This window comes from Petromyzon marinus, chromosome 3 (genome assembly GCF_048934315.1).
Source record: "Petromyzon marinus isolate PM22_M1 ecotype Great Lakes invasive population chromosome 3, UKy_Petmar_22M1.pri1.0, whole genome shotgun sequence".
NCBI lineage: Eukaryota > Metazoa > Chordata > Hyperoartia > Petromyzontiformes > Petromyzontidae > Petromyzon > Petromyzon marinus.
Window position 1 is genome coordinate 24,995,500 of NC_133669.1, and position 15,235 is coordinate 25,010,734.

The 15,235-nt window shown below is 46.5% G+C and overlaps 1 protein-coding gene across 1 annotated transcript; it reads left to right on the forward strand.

Moving 5' to 3' along the window:
- Positions 1-1,124: 1,124 nt before the first annotated feature.
- LOC116957856 (AN1-type zinc finger protein 2A-like) lies at positions 1,125-9,274 on the forward strand. The gene is made up of 9 exons (XM_032980283.2): positions 1,125-1,323; positions 3,482-3,576; positions 4,100-4,222; positions 4,475-4,626; positions 4,749-4,922; positions 5,044-5,098; positions 5,323-5,393; positions 5,673-5,748; positions 6,546-9,274. Exons 1-9 carry the CDS (start codon positions 1,269-1,271, stop codon positions 6,588-6,590), a joined length of 846 nt encoding a protein of 281 aa, XP_032836174.1. The 5' UTR covers positions 1,125-1,268; the 3' UTR covers positions 6,591-9,274.
- The last annotated feature ends 5,961 nt before the right edge of the window (positions 9,275-15,235 follow it).

The following is a 15,235-nucleotide window of genomic DNA, read 5'->3' on the forward strand; positions in this document are numbered from 1 at the left end:
ACACGCGGTGACGTCACAGCGACAACACGCGGTGACGTCACAATTCCGGAACCTTCCCTTTGACGCGTGATACTACAAAAGTGCCGCGTCACGTCTCGTGACGTCACCCCCCCGCAGCTTCTCGACCGGCTCGTAACGCCACGCGCCGGTGTTAAGTCACGCCGCGTGTAACGATTTCTCAATTCCATAAACATTTTATAATGTTTTAAATGAAAATGATTAATTTTAAGATAAATTCGAGTGAAATGTATTTTCACGGTTTCGTCTCGCTATAGTGCCTCTGCCGCGCACTCGTTTGATAACGTATTGAATATTTACACGATTTCAGCAGCTTTGATTAAGTCGAAGCAAAGAACGGTTTTGACAGTCGGTGTTCGTTCACCGCCAGATGTTCATAGGCAAGGACCCTCTGTGGGTCCATAGTTCGACGCAGAGCGATGCAATGCACAACACGGAATAATCATTCGCGTCGTTGTGTGGAACATAAATACAGTAAGAGTAAATCCACAACATTTTACAATTCGAGTACTGTGGATTAAACTCTCCAAACACACCGGTTGTGCTGCACTAGTGACGAATTGGCAGGTTCTGTTTACGTGACAACCTTACTAATTGTCTGCGTCGGGTGGTGGCGGATTTAACGACGCATTTATATTTACGCGATCTAACCCAACAAAAACAACCTCTATCATGGATTCATATCGATCGCGAAAGCCTCCTACGCCGCTATACGGAGCAGTGATTAGAATTGTGTAATTTTGATTTGAAGCTTTCGTGACTGCAGTAATCCATACTCCTTGGTTCTTTCGGTTAAAAGTCGCGTAGTTAGAAATACATTAAAATAAAACAAATCACGACGTTTCGATTGCAACACAAGCAATCATCATCAGGTGGGAAAATCACAGCAAGAAAGTGATCTCTCCCGCTTTAGCAAACAAAAAAAACATATGTCTTGCTGTGTTTTTCCCACCGGATGATGATTGCTTGTGTTGCTATCGAAACGTCGTGATTTGTTTTATTTGAATGTATTTCTAACTCCGTGACTTTACCGAGAGAACCAACCAGTAGAATTGTGTAATTAATCGATCAGAATCGATGAGTCACGCTCGTCTACGTCACTTCCGGGTGCCCCCCCTCCCTCCCCCACCACCGCTTCGCCCCCGCCGCTATAAGTGAAGCGGCTCGCGTCGTCAGCTCGGCGTCGTCAACACCATCGGTTCTTTTATTTGATAGCTCGCGGACGTAGACGAGCACGACGGAGAAGCGACATGGAGCTGCCCGACCTGGGGAAGCACTGCATGGAAGCGACCTGCAAGCGTCTCGGTGAGCGGGGAGTGGCGGCGGTGGTGGGCCCGCGGTGGTGCGAAGCTTCTGTCGGCGGGACCCGCTAGGCGAGACCGAGGCTCGGGCCTAGAGTGACGGGGCAGTGTTGGGGGCACATTAGAACGTTCCGAGTGGAGATTGTTATTACATGGAGTTCACGTTAAAAGGAATTTTTTTTTAAATTTCGATAGCTTTTGTGGAACCAGCTGTCGCGTCATAAAAGATGGGTTTGGGGGTCTGGGGACCGAGCGAATGATGTTTTTTTGTGAGACGCAGAGAGGGGAGAGGACGTGGGGAGGATTGTCTCTGTGTGACACAGCAGGACGAGAGGACACAGGGAGGATTGTCTCTGTGTGACACACCAGGACGGGAGGACACAGGGAGGATTGTCTCTGTGTGACACACCAGGACGGGAGGACACAGGGAGGATTGTCTCTGTGTGACACAGCAGGACGAGAGGACACAGGGAGGATTGTCTCTGTGTGACACAGCAGGACGAGAGGACACAGGGAGGATTGTCTCTGTGTGACACCAGGACGAGAGGACGTGGGGAGGATTGTCTTTCCGTGTGACACACCAGGACGAGAGGACACATGGAGGATTGTCTCTGTGTGACACACCAGGACGGGAGGACACAGGGAGGATTGTCTCTGTGTGACACAGCAGGACGAGAGGACACAGGGAGGATTGTCTCTGTGTGACACAGCAGGACGAGAGGACACAGGGAGGATTGTCTCTGTGTGACACCAGGACGAGAGGACGTGGGGAGGGTTGTCTCTGTGTGACACACCAGGACGAGACGGAGGGGAGAGGACACGGGAAGGATTGTCTCTGTGTGACACACCAGGACGAGAGGACGTGGGGAGGGTTGTCTCTGTGTGACACACCAGGACGAGAGGACACAGGGAGGATTGTCTCAGTGACCCACTCGGACGAGACGGAGACGCGAGGAGGACACGGGGAGGATTGTCTCTGTGTGACACACCAGGACGAGACGGAGGAGGACACAGAAAGGATTGTCTCTGTGACACCAGGACGAGAGGACGTGGGGAGGATTGTCTCTGACACACCAGGACGAGAAGGAGGGAAGAGGACACGGGGAGGATTGTCTCTGTGTGACACACCAGGACGAGAGAACGTGGGAAGGATTGTCTCTGTGTGACACCAGGACGAGAAGGAGGAGGACACGGGGAGGATTGTCTCTGTGTGACACACCAGGACGAGACGGAGGGGAGAGGACAAGAGAAGGATTGTCTCTGTGTGACACCAGGACGAGAGGGAGACGCGAGGAGGACACAGGAAGGATTGTCTTTGTGTGACACCAGGACGAGAGGGAGACGCGGGGAGGGGAGACACGATTAGAGACTTGTCTTAGGTACAGGGGAGCCAATTCCTCCGGCCAGGCTTGTCCAACTACACCCGCTGATGTCCGTCAGGGGTTCACGAAGTCGGTCGTTCCCGTCACTGGGATCTCCACTGTGTGTTTGAGGTTGAAGGGGGCGTGTTGACGGAATGATGTTTCAGGCTGACGTGGCTTATTCTTGTTAGGTCCGTTGTGTTCGCCGCGCAGGGCGAACTTGTTTATGATTTTGAATGACCCTGGTCCTAATCCACTTTACCGTCTGCTGTTACGGCTGCGCTTGAATTAATGTGAAAGCAATTCGATATCTGCAAATATTAACACTGACAAATAATACGCCAGCTTAGGCCTCGCAGCTGTGAAGCTGTAGATTGCGTGACGTGTGGCGTATAAGTAACGTGTGTTGTCAAGTGTATGTGTGAGTGTTTCCTGTATTGATGTGTGCGCTGAGGCTCCAGGACATTACCACACACAGTATTGACAATTTAGGTCGGATGAGTTGTTTCCCATTAACCACGTTGCCATTTCTTGGTCTGTCAAATGTGTAAAGTTTCGACATTTTTTATTTTTCAGCAAGCGGCTGATTCTCGGCGCCATGGTTGAATCGTCATAGATTCGTGCAATCAATTCAATTTCAGTAACGCATACGGCGCTCCGAAGGGCTGCCTTTTCCGTTGTTCGCGACCAATTGTTTGGTCCGCCTGATCAGTGTTATCGATTTGCATCTTAATGTTGTGGAGTCTCCTAAAGGAGACGGTGTAAACGTTGGTTCTGTGTATCCTGTGTTATGTGCTGCAGACTTCCTGCCGATGCGCTGTGATGCCTGCGAGCTCATCTTCTGCAAGGACCACTTCTCCTACTCGCACCATGGTTGTGCCTCTGCTTACCGCAAGGTTAGAATCCCCAAACGATACTTGTCCAGGCCTTGAGAATGAAGGCTATAGAACTCTCGTCCACTTTGGTGGTGAGACATGGAATTTTAAGTGTGTACCCTAACATCCTCGCTTTGCTGCTGGGGAAGAAGATGACAACCTTCTCGCGGTCTTCCCTGTTACGTGTGTAGACACAACGAATGTCATCAAATTGGCAACAAAAAAACTCAATTCCAGCTGTTAAACAATCTCTGAAACGTCTTGTAAGATGCGTGGCTAAGGTAGTGGCGGAACCATGGAACAACTGATGTCACGTGGTGATGTCGTCATCATCATGACAATGCCCAGATTTCCATTTAATTAGTCTCTTGCACTATTGTACACTAATGTTTGGCTCCTCGTGATTTTAGGTTACAAGGATTAATATGAAGTCTGGGGGTTCCCAGATTCTTACGTGCAGTGTGCCCCACCGATTGGAAATCGGCCACTCGACCACGCTGTTGGTACATGGAGGTTTCCTCATAACGCTGTGTGTGTGTGACAGGATGTACAAGTGCCTGTGTGCCCGCTGTGTAACAAGCCAGTCCCGGTGGGGAGGGGAGAGACTCCTGATGTGCGGGTGGGGCAGCACATGGACCAAGAGTGCCAGTCAACGCGAACCACCAAGGTGAGCAACCATGTCATCTCCGGCCGTCTATGGTTTGTAAGCTCTTTGATTTGGGTGACCGCTTATTTATACAGATGTGACTCCACGAGGCGTGGTAGAGCGACGCCAAACATTTAAATGCGAGTAATTTACAACAAAAACGTAGATTGCATATTTTAGTTAATCGGACTCTTTCATTGACTAATCATCCCCACTCTTTAAAGAAAGGCCACCAAATGGGTAAATGTCAGCGTTCTTTATGTTTATTTTCAGATCTACACCAACCGGTGCTCGCGCAAGGGCTGCAAACAGAAGGAGCTGGTGAAGGTGGTGTGCGACTCCTGTCAGAATAACTTCTGTCTGAAGCACCGGCACCCAGCCGACCACGAGTGCATAGCACCGCCAGGCGGCCTATCCCGTGCTGGGTAAGCCTTACAAATCGATGGAGCAGGATGTTGCTGCAAAGGACTTCACCTCTCCTCCAAACAATGTACGTGAAAATATTTGCAAGTGTGATCGAGCGTGTTTTTTTTTGTTTTGCATGCAGTACGGCAGCCGTTATCAGGGCCGGCTCGAGTCAACGCAAATCTGCCTCGAGCAAAGCAACGCCTGCGCCAGGGAGGACGCACACCAGCCAACCCACCACACATGCCGGCCAGCCTCCCTTGCATGCCGGCCAGCCCGCCGTGCATGCTGGTATCCCAAACCGAGGCCCTGCAAGGTACGTGTACCCGTACACACGCATTGCACGGTACCAGCGACACGTACGTAGAGAGCCACGCGCATCGCACAAAACCAACCACATACCGAAGATGCCTAAGTGGGTAATCTGTGTATCACAGGGACAGAGCTACACTGCCTGCTGCCACAGCACAAGCAAGCCTGCAAGCTGGACTGGTGAGTATGGTAAAACATTATTCTCATCAGCCATGTTCTATCAACCGTTGCATGAAAGCCTCCCCACATCGCCACTCCCCGTTTCCTGTTATGCAACAATCCACCTTACTCCTGCACATGAGCTCGGCTCTTTGTTGCATATCTGTGATGGTCATCCTCTAGGATGCTGTGATGAAATAAATGTGAGTTGATGTGTGTATCCATGTTGTGTGGTTCTTATGTAGACAGAAGAGGAAGCCCTGCAGTTGGCTTTACAAATGTCACTGGCAGAGAATACACCAGCCCCTCAACACAGGTGAGTCGTTATGGTGGTTATATTTGGCTTATAATGTTCCGAGCATTGTAAATGTATGAAAGGCTTTTTTAACGTACCAAAAATCAATACATTTGTCACACTGCTTTCAAAGGGAAAAAATATACGTATATAAAATGTGATTTTTGGGCAGTAGCCATTCATCATAACACACATCTATACTTGTACACCACTGCCAATGCACTATAACCAAATGATTTGTTGAATTTTCACAAACTTGGCTTGCTCACTTTGCATGATTCTATTTTCTTCCCAATTCAGCGAGGATGATGAATTGGCTCGCGCCCTGCAAGCCAGCCGCCAGCAACAGGAGCTGGAGCAGCAGCAGCGGCAACAGGTGCGACGCAACCCGCGCTGGATGTGTCTTCATGTTGTGCACAACTGTTGGTCAGAAAACCGTTGCTCGGGCAAGTCACCAACTGACAGGCTGACCAGTAGGCACGTGCCGATTGTATCAATTTGTCTATTTAAAATGGGATTTTAAATCCGCGTGCATCGAATCGCGTAGCACCAGGAAACATTGCACGCCTGGAGGCTAGCGAAACATGGTTCAAGAAAGCCCGACTCCTGATGAGACGGTCAAAACTGTCCCAGCATTTTCTTGGGTTGAAGCAATGCTGCTGAAAGTTATACACTCCCCTGAAGACCGTGTGGCTGGTGGGATGTGGAATAAATACTACACATTTATGTGGCAGGACATATGTGTTAAGGTGACTTGTCTGTTTCTCTACTTTGTTAGATAAACAGTCATTGAGTCTGTTACACAACCAGGCTGCAACACGGCAAATATGTACCGCTGATCTGAAACGGTAATTGCACAGATTGATGGTAATAGTAGGTGGCAGTTATGAGTGTAATGATCCACCAATTAATAAAATAATATAATTTATTAAGCTCACGATTCAAGCCTCAAATCACGTGTATCATAACAAATGCTTTTTAAATGCATGTGTTTTGTAAGTAATGGGTTCACGTGATCCTGCAGCCATTAGAGGTCACAACATTAACTGCAATGTCGATTCTTGAATCTAATTGTGATCTTGAATCGTGTGGCTGAGTCATTCCACCCGTAGTTGTAGCAATGATTTCACGGAGTAATAATCGATGTGGTGTGTGTGCACGCGTGTGTTTCAGGCAGCGGGAAGATCTTCGCGAGACAACAACTGCAGCCTGTGCTGAATAACGACCCCGCAGGGAGCAGCGACTGTTGTGCTGTTGAAGGATACACATCTGGAGAGCAACTTGACTTCTTTTTTAATTCGATTCTTAAACCATCTCGCACAAAATTGGATGTCTTGTCTAAATCTTGCATTGAGTTAGGGCAGTGGAGCGGTAATACTCCATTTACTTAAGAAGTGCGGCATGATTTATCTTTCTGTGTACTCTTCAGAGTGTTGACGTAACATTTTATGAACGCTCTTTGTAAACTGAACTGCCCCATGCCACGTTATGTTTTTTTTTAGTAACACGTTGCTCGAGGTTGTATCCTGAAATAGGAGACTGAGCTTCTTTGTCCCAAGGGTTTCAGGCAATGCCGATTATGGCTTATTTTGAGCTGCTGCTGCCGCTTGTCCTAGCTTTCGGCAGCGCTCTCGTTTCCATCTCAGGGTTTGGCCGGCGGCACCTTTTGTCAGCTCAGGGCTTGCTGCAGTAAATGTTATTCAAGAAATCGAGGGGCACATCCCTGGTTACACCAATTGGACATCGTTTGCAGAGACCTCCAGTGTGCGCCACCATCGGCTGGGATTTGCGAACTGCCGGATGGAATGCCTCTCCAAGCTATTGGCGTTTCACACCGTCGCACGATACAACGTCCATCGCGCGCCTGCCCACAAGCTGCTTTCGTGGCTCCATCTCCACAAGTGGAGGCTGTCCTCTTGGGCACGTTTGCTCCTTCGGCCATCTATCCCGTTGTAAGTCTCGACCTGTGGCCATCATCGTCGTTGTCTCTTATCGCCATGACGTGTCCTGATCAAGGGTCAAAATTGCGTCCGTAACTTGTGCGTGATCTAATCCGTATATTTCTGTTCTTCATTTTCTAAGCATGCATCTCTCTCCATGCTTCGTCCACTCGTCAGCTTTTGTTCCATTTTAGTGACTAGCAGCAGAGATGAACTCTTGATGTGTAACGTTTCTGGGTGCTGGCTTAAAATGAAAATGCCTGTAGTATTCAGGTTTATATTTATAAAAAAAAATATCTTTCTAAGGTAATTTACCTTTTTGAGGAAATTCTTTGTACCTCACAATTGGCATCCGATGCATGTTTCATTTTAATTTACCATTATTACAAACACGTGCCTTTCAATAAAGGTAAATTGAAAAGCTAAACTGTTGTTTAGCCAAGAAGTAAGCACACTTTTTGGTGTTTTTGCACAGGGTTTTTAAATGGCCACAGGTGTTTAGTATTTTTTATAGGCTATTATTAATATAGTACTGTCTTATGAACCTTGGATACAACTAGTGTCTGAAAATTATATTGAAGACCCTGTGACATTTGATAGAATAGTCCATTTTATGTCAGTCCTAGCGCAATCTAGAATAATAAAATCGAATTTTAAACATTCTTGTACCTTAACTAGTGTTTTGGTCTTCGTTGCAAATTCTTTGATATCATGGAGACAACTAGCATATGTAATACTATTTGCTAAATTATCTGCAGTGTGTGTACAATGCAGGGGTTAGCGACTTCTTAGCATTTGACGTAATTAAACTGAGTTTTAGCATGGCAAATGGATTGGTAGCTCGTGGGGTTTGCACAACACAAGAGAGCGAGTGCACGTGGCACTGAAGTTCGTTTCGGATGTGGAGCTCCTCTTGCCCTTGAACGACACGAAGAGATGTTGGCAATGCTCTTTATTTAAAATTGTCAACTTTCCAATGCCATAGCCGCTAACTTTTACGATCACATTGCACCCGACACGGCAGCTGCGTCTGCTGAGCATCGTAATAGTCGACACCTAGCATTCGCGATACCCAGGTGCTGCAGGTTACAATCGAAGGAAGCGCAGTGAATTAGGACCGAGCATTGCCAGCGGCAGAGCTGAGCACTGGGACCAGATCTGACGCGGCTGTTGCTTGGCTGCACTCCACAACATTGCAGTCTTTAATCTTTGTGCTGCACCTTGTCTGCTTGAAAATAAGTCCATCCTTTTGCAATAATTTTTTTTCTTTGGTCGCCGAGTGTGGTGAATATCTTTCGGTTGTGAATAAAGTCCACGTGGTGTGAAGCAGTGATGCAATGGTTCGCGCTCTGCGCTCGGAATCTGGTGACCCGAGTTCGATTTCCAGCCACTATCAGTGGCGAGTGATAACTAAACCGGTCTCGAGTACAGCCCGGCAACTTTCACTGGCCAGCATGTTATGTTCAGATAACCTCCATGAGCGACACTACGTGGTGGGGGAAACCATCCAGCAGTGCATTGACCACGTGCTGCGAAATGAATTCATGATTGGCCAAGAGCTCAACAGTGATGTGAGGGATTGCATTGGCCCAGCACTTGAAAGCTCTGCCAGGTTACCCGAGTGTGGACCCCTCTTGATGTGTGTACGGGCATGATTTTTAATGATAAATAGTTTGAAGCTTCAAATCTAGAATGAATAGTTTGAAAGTTGGTGTATGGTGGGATGGCACGAGTGCAGCAGAGTGCCTCCCTGGGAGTTGGGCTGTACATTACTTCCACACTTTGGCAGCAAATGTGTATACGGTTGTCGGTGACATGTTTCAACGTGGAATTAAGGGGCATGATTGATATAACTTGGAAAGTATGTGCATTTGTCTCGTAAAATAAAAAAAAATGTATAAGTGTACTTTACATATATTTAAAACCAAATAAACATCTAACCTCTGTCATACAGAATATTAACTTTTTCACACGTCTTGTGTTTATTGCTGTGCATACAAATTGCAACATGGTAAAATCTGCAACGTATTTTTATGTATAGCAGTTGAATACTTGAAAACCTGACCTCGCTAAACACAATTTTAGTGTATTTTAATATGAAGATGTTAATCTACATAATTATACATTTCACTTTAATATTTTTTTTATTTCTACCAATATGTATATCTCATCTAAAAAATCCGGAGGACCTTCAACAGTGAATAGAAATGTCATCCATGGCCACTTGGGGGCAGCATAGCACTACTTACTGCATGGCATATTCTTTTGTTCTTTCGGTAAAGTCACGGAGATAGAAAAATGATTTAAAAAAAATAAAGAATTAAAAAAAAACACGACGTTTCGATCGCGACACAAGCGGTCGTCATCAAGAAAAGGGGGGGTTAGCCTCTAAAGGCAAACTGTTTTTAAAGGTTTAGAGATGGGCGTAGCCCAAGTGTGTCAGCAGCATGGGCGGGGTAGCTCATGTTAATGTGGGAGAATGCAACTCACCGGCAGTGAGTGGGTCTCCACCAATTTCCACTGCATGCTGTTTTTATACTCTTTGGTTCTATTCGGTAAAGTCACGTAGGTAAAAATAAAATAACAAAAATCACGACGTTTTGGCCACAACACAAGTGGCCTTCATCAGGTGAAGGGACCGGACTGTCCAGAGGACAGCGTTGGAGTGAACACAGCCAAGCCCAGGTCGCGTCCTTTAAGCTGTGTGGGAGGAAACAAAAAACGCCTTGACAAAGGAATTAGCATAACAATGATGTACTGGACCGGCATGGTGGGGGGGGGAGTTTACATAATTTTGGTGTGAAGGGAAATAAGTTGCTGTGAAAGTTTGGGATACCACTACTTGAAAAAAATATGCTGTACCATTGAAAATTAGTTTAATGTTTTGGTTTGATTTAGAACATCTTTCCAATGATTGCTTAATTTGAAACCATCCTCTCGGTTGAAATTGTGTCTGTGTTTGTAAATCTGAATTGCCTCGTGGACAAATCTCTGATAAAAACCCGTGGGTTTGCAGAGAACCTTGGTATCGGAGAAAACTATATCGTGATCACCCACAGCGTTGTAACAGTGATCAGCTACGGCAGAATAATTCGTTCTGCCGTGTTTCAAATCTGATTTGTGCTCGCGAATTCGGTCAGAGACGTTGTTTCGTCTCCCCGATATGGCAGTCACCACAGGTGTAGCTCAATTTGGGGGGAGACTTCAGCAACTTGCCCCATTGTTTCAACTGCCGCGCCGGGAGATGGAATTCAAAGGGTGGCCTCTGGATTGCAGGTCCAGTGTGCGAGCCCACGACACCGCACACGGTAGCTCTCGGTCACGCACCAGCACAGCACAAGACCAAACACGTGTTTAAATTATGCGAGTAACCCAATCCAGTCCAGTGGTTTAAATCACACGTTTCTTAATTTAGAAAAATCGGCAAGTAGGAGCAAAGGCTGCCACCGTGTTAACTCGGCAGTAATGGGCACATTCATTCTGAGCAGTGCACTTGCAAACGCCTACTGCAAGGCAATATTACACCAAACGTAGTAAACATGCTATGTTGGGCCACTGGTTGTAACGGTTGGCGCAAAGTTGCGTGTTTACTGGGTTACCCATTCTACTGAAGAATGCATGATTGACGGTCCTATTAAGTGTCACAAAAGAACGACCCATCCGCACAGGACAAGTTTCGCCCGACCTCCACGCGTTAAGAGGTTCACATTACAGATGCCCTGGTGACACTGTACCTTCATGGTATCCCGTGGATTGTTACAGCATCTACGATGGAAGCACATTATTTGGTGACACTGCGTTGGCAGTGGTGCATAAGTAACGAAAAAAAAATAATCTCAACAGGTTTCTCAAAACACTCCTTGAAATGGTCCTCCATAGCACATACATGTTATGGTCGTTCACGTATGTGCTACATTGCCCATATTTGTTTTTTTCTTGAAAGGCGGTGTTATTTAAGAATATGTTGGGTGTTTGTTATCCCCAATATGCGCACCTGTGGAGGAGAGGGCAGTGCCAGAGCCTGGTATTTGGTGATTTAAACGAGATTTTTTTTTCACAGTGCAAGCTCAGTTCGAACAAACTCTGTGCGGGGATGGCATCGTAGTTTCTAAAACACATTCCTGGCATTTCCCCAGGTTACTGCAGTGGCAACACAGCTGCCGCAAGGTTTAATAGAAAATCTCATATACTTGGAACACTTTTTGCTAATTAAAAATGTTACGCCTTTTATAAAAATCACGAGAAACCCCTGCAGGTTAACCAGCTGTTTGGCACAATTTGTTCTAAGAGTCAGTGTGTCCTGATTGTTTATTTTATATGTAATGACATGATATTCACTGAAAACATTGCGTGTAGACTTAAGCCTACTGCTGAGAAAAGTACGCTATGTATTGAACACCAATAAATAACATGTTGCACAATTACATCTTTCTATGTGAAGAATGGAATCTGAGCAGTTATTTTTTTGTGTGAATAAAATGTAATTTCGGAATGATAATGATTCGTGGACTTCAGGTGCCTGATATGGCCACGATGGCGCTTTTCTGTGCCATTCCATCGTTCTCACAGAGGGTCACATTTTCATGAATTGACGACCAACATTCGAATTTTGATCATTAGCTTTTTTTCCGGCACTACATTTGTTTTTGCCAAGAAGCAAGCGTTCATTATTCTTGAAAATGTTTACGTTGGAATTCCAATTCCTTCCATGAATTTCATGTTATTCTCTTTTTTTTTTTTAAAGTAACTGGCATGCCAATATACGCCGTATAACTGTGGCTACTTTGTGGGTAGTCGTGAGAGTTCGTGCTGAAGGCTGATGGAGTTTGTACGACGCGGTAAGACTCTTACGTCCACTCGGCAACTTAAGTTCACCATCACGCACCTTGAATCACTCCCTGAAGGCCGTGTGGCTGATGTGATGTGCCACAAAAATGCTTCATTTTTCTAAGGCAAGATGAATATAGGAAGCAGGCATATTGGCTGCTTATTTATTGTGTTACTCATATTCCCAACAGTGACGCTCATGATGAATTTGTGTTAATAATTACTGTATATACTGTAGTGTTGTGCCAAGCTAGGATCCACATCTCACAGAGCTTCCTCGCCTATAAACATCTGGCAATTCAGCGTCGTTGATTCAAGCAAGCCTGGCTGTGCTGAGACACTGAAAATGTTGAAGCCGGTCCACCGTTTTATTGTGTTAATTAAAAAAAACTATAAAAAAACAGTTGTTTTTACTTTAATTTACCAGGTAAGGTCCACTGAGAGAAGTGTTCCACCCAAGGTCATTTACTTGAGGTTCACGGTCAATGCAATGGACGAGACGAAGCCCTACACGTGGCCACCGACAAAGAAAATGGAACAAAAACTGGAAAGTACACAAAGAAGCAACGGGTGGATGCACACTTTGAAATGTGGTACACTGCGAGACAAAGAAGAGGAAGACGCGAGGCAGAGGACATGCACCGCTTGGAGACATCTGCTCGACTCCGGCAAAAGTATATTCACACAGACACGGCCGCGCATAAGCCGTCATGCTACGCTCTGCGCGTGACACTTTCGTTTTGTATCTCACGACAAAGAATAATTTGTACCGAGCCTCGCGTCCATCGTTTTGCGTCATTCGCCCCTTTCCCGTTGCCGCCCCCCACCCCCCCCCCCCTAACTTGTGATGCGCGTCGCGGCCAATGCCTTTTTGTTGTTGCTGCTGCTGCTGCCACCTCCCCCTGACTGGAGCCCCCAAAGCGCTTTGTCGACATGGCATTTGGCCGGCCGGGCGAACAACGCCAAGCCCTGCCACTGCGGCTGTTGGCGGTGGCGGAGGCTGCTGAATGGCCTCCCCGGCTATGTAAGCACGGAGTGGGCAGTTTAATTGAAGCAGCTGTCCGGCGATTTCCACGGGGGAATTGCCCACGTGCCCCCCCCCCCCCCACCTCTGCTGCGAAGTCGCGCATACACAATGAGCCTGTGACGTTATTCGGAATGGAGGGTGGCGGGGGGCATTCGTCTGCCAGAGTTCGACCCAACTATATATAACGTCAGTTTAACACGTAGGCTTCCGCGAACAATGCCATCCATAAAAGAGGTTTTTACTTGGGTTAGATCGCGTAAATATATAAATGTGTCGTTAAAACCCGCCACCACCCGACACAGCCAACTAGAAATTGTTGTCACGTAAACAGAACGTGCCAATTCAGATCTGAGTACTCAGATTGTAAATGTTGTGGCTTGGCTCTCCAACACACCGGTGTGCTGTACTAGTGACGAATTGGCCACGTTCTGTTTACGTGACAACCCTTACTAGTTGGCTGTGTCGGGTGGTGGCGGGGTTTAACAACACATTTATATATTTACGCGATCTAACCCCAAAAAACCTATTTTATAGATTTAACGTTGCGCAAATACACACAAAACGTATCTATGTCACTACTTTGTAAACTAAAATGTAAATATGCAATCTTACCATCATCAAACCACACTAAAAGCCATACAACATTCAGAATTCAACCACGAACCACACGTCCTCTTTCAGAAGCTGTGGTCATCTTTACTGTCACAAAAGAACCATGTTTGGTTTGAGGCCAGACATTCAAGCAGATAAAGATGGTCGCAGCTAAATTGGTCATGGAAGACGTCGCATGATGTGGTTTGACAAGCGCTCTGTCACTGACGCTAGCCGGACGGGGTTGGCGGGACACCAGGAGATGGGAATCTGCCGATCGCAGTGCCTGAGATGGGTTGTCGTATAGGGTAATTATCTCCATGAGACAGACGGGTGCAAGATCGCGATGTTCCTTCACAGGAATCACGTGCGACATTTTCAGAATCTATCGGGAATCAGTCCCCCTGGCAATGCAGGGTGAACGCACTTGAAGCACACACGTGGGGTCTCTCTAACCTTTAGCTGGCGGTGAGATCAAAGCGTGAGATTTGCTGCCCGCATGCTGTGATGGGCCTCTTGATTTCCCCTTAAATCCTAAGCTTCAATCACCCAAGAGGACAGACATATGGTGGGAGACAGGGGTAATTAAGTTATATCAAATACGTTAAATCCCTCATCGTGGGACATGTAACGGGCTGTAGGTTTTTATTTGTTTCACTCTGCACGCCTCTCTCCAGCCTCAGGATTTTATTGGGGGCCCCCATCGGGAATCACTGATGGAGACCCCCAGCCTGCAGTGGCTAAGCAGCCTGGTCCTGTGTCTCACTGCGGTTTCCCTTGCATCCGAGGAAGGGGGGAGGGGTGGAGAGGCTCTGGAAGGCTTTCGGTTTCACTCAAGGGTTCGACTGCCCCTGTTAGATGTACAGTAAGAACAACCCACCATTGTTATTTCTGCCAATGGGAAGTTGGCTATACCCCCCCACCCCCCACTGCAATCGCGTTTGACATGAAACTCATTAAAAGTGTATTATACACGACTCATCAGCCCCACGGCCCGCTTTTGGCTTTGCAGCTAAAATTATGCACACCCAGGAGGCCATGGGGCTCATGGGTTGTGTAAGAGAAATGCAATACGGTAATTTTTTGCAAGTAATATTTCCATTCTTAATTTATCCACAAATATATACTGTAGATATGTTTTATTCATGTTAATGGGAGAAATGAGCCAGAACAACCAATACAAACAAGGCATCACAACAAGACATACAAGGGAAATTATTGAATATTATTTCAACCCTGAATTGTGACATTCCCAATCACCGCGGGTGGGTGAATATTCACACCCTCATATCAACATTGAAAGACGCAAATATAACACCCATTCTTAGCTAAACTCTGTAACATAACCAAACTACTTAAACGCAACAATTGTATTTTACTTTACAGTACTCATCAGCATAAATCACATCAACGGAATGTTGGTTAACGATTAGAGCTAAGAAGGTAAACAGAGGAGCTTGATCTTGATTTGAAGCTTT

Bases quoted from the DNA above. Each gene is read 5' to 3' on its own strand.
- LOC116957856 (XM_032980283.2), top strand. From the start codon at position 1,269: ATGGAGCTGCCCGACCTGGGGAAGCACTGCATGGAAGCGACCTGCAAG. The intron at 3,577-4,099 runs GTTAGAATCCCC...TGTGTGTGACAG, and splicing joins GTGCCTCTGCTTACCGCAAG to GATGTACAAGTGCCTGTGTG. The intron at 4,627-4,748 runs GTAAGCCTTACA...TTTTGCATGCAG, and splicing joins GGCGGCCTATCCCGTGCTGG to TACGGCAGCCGTTATCAGGG.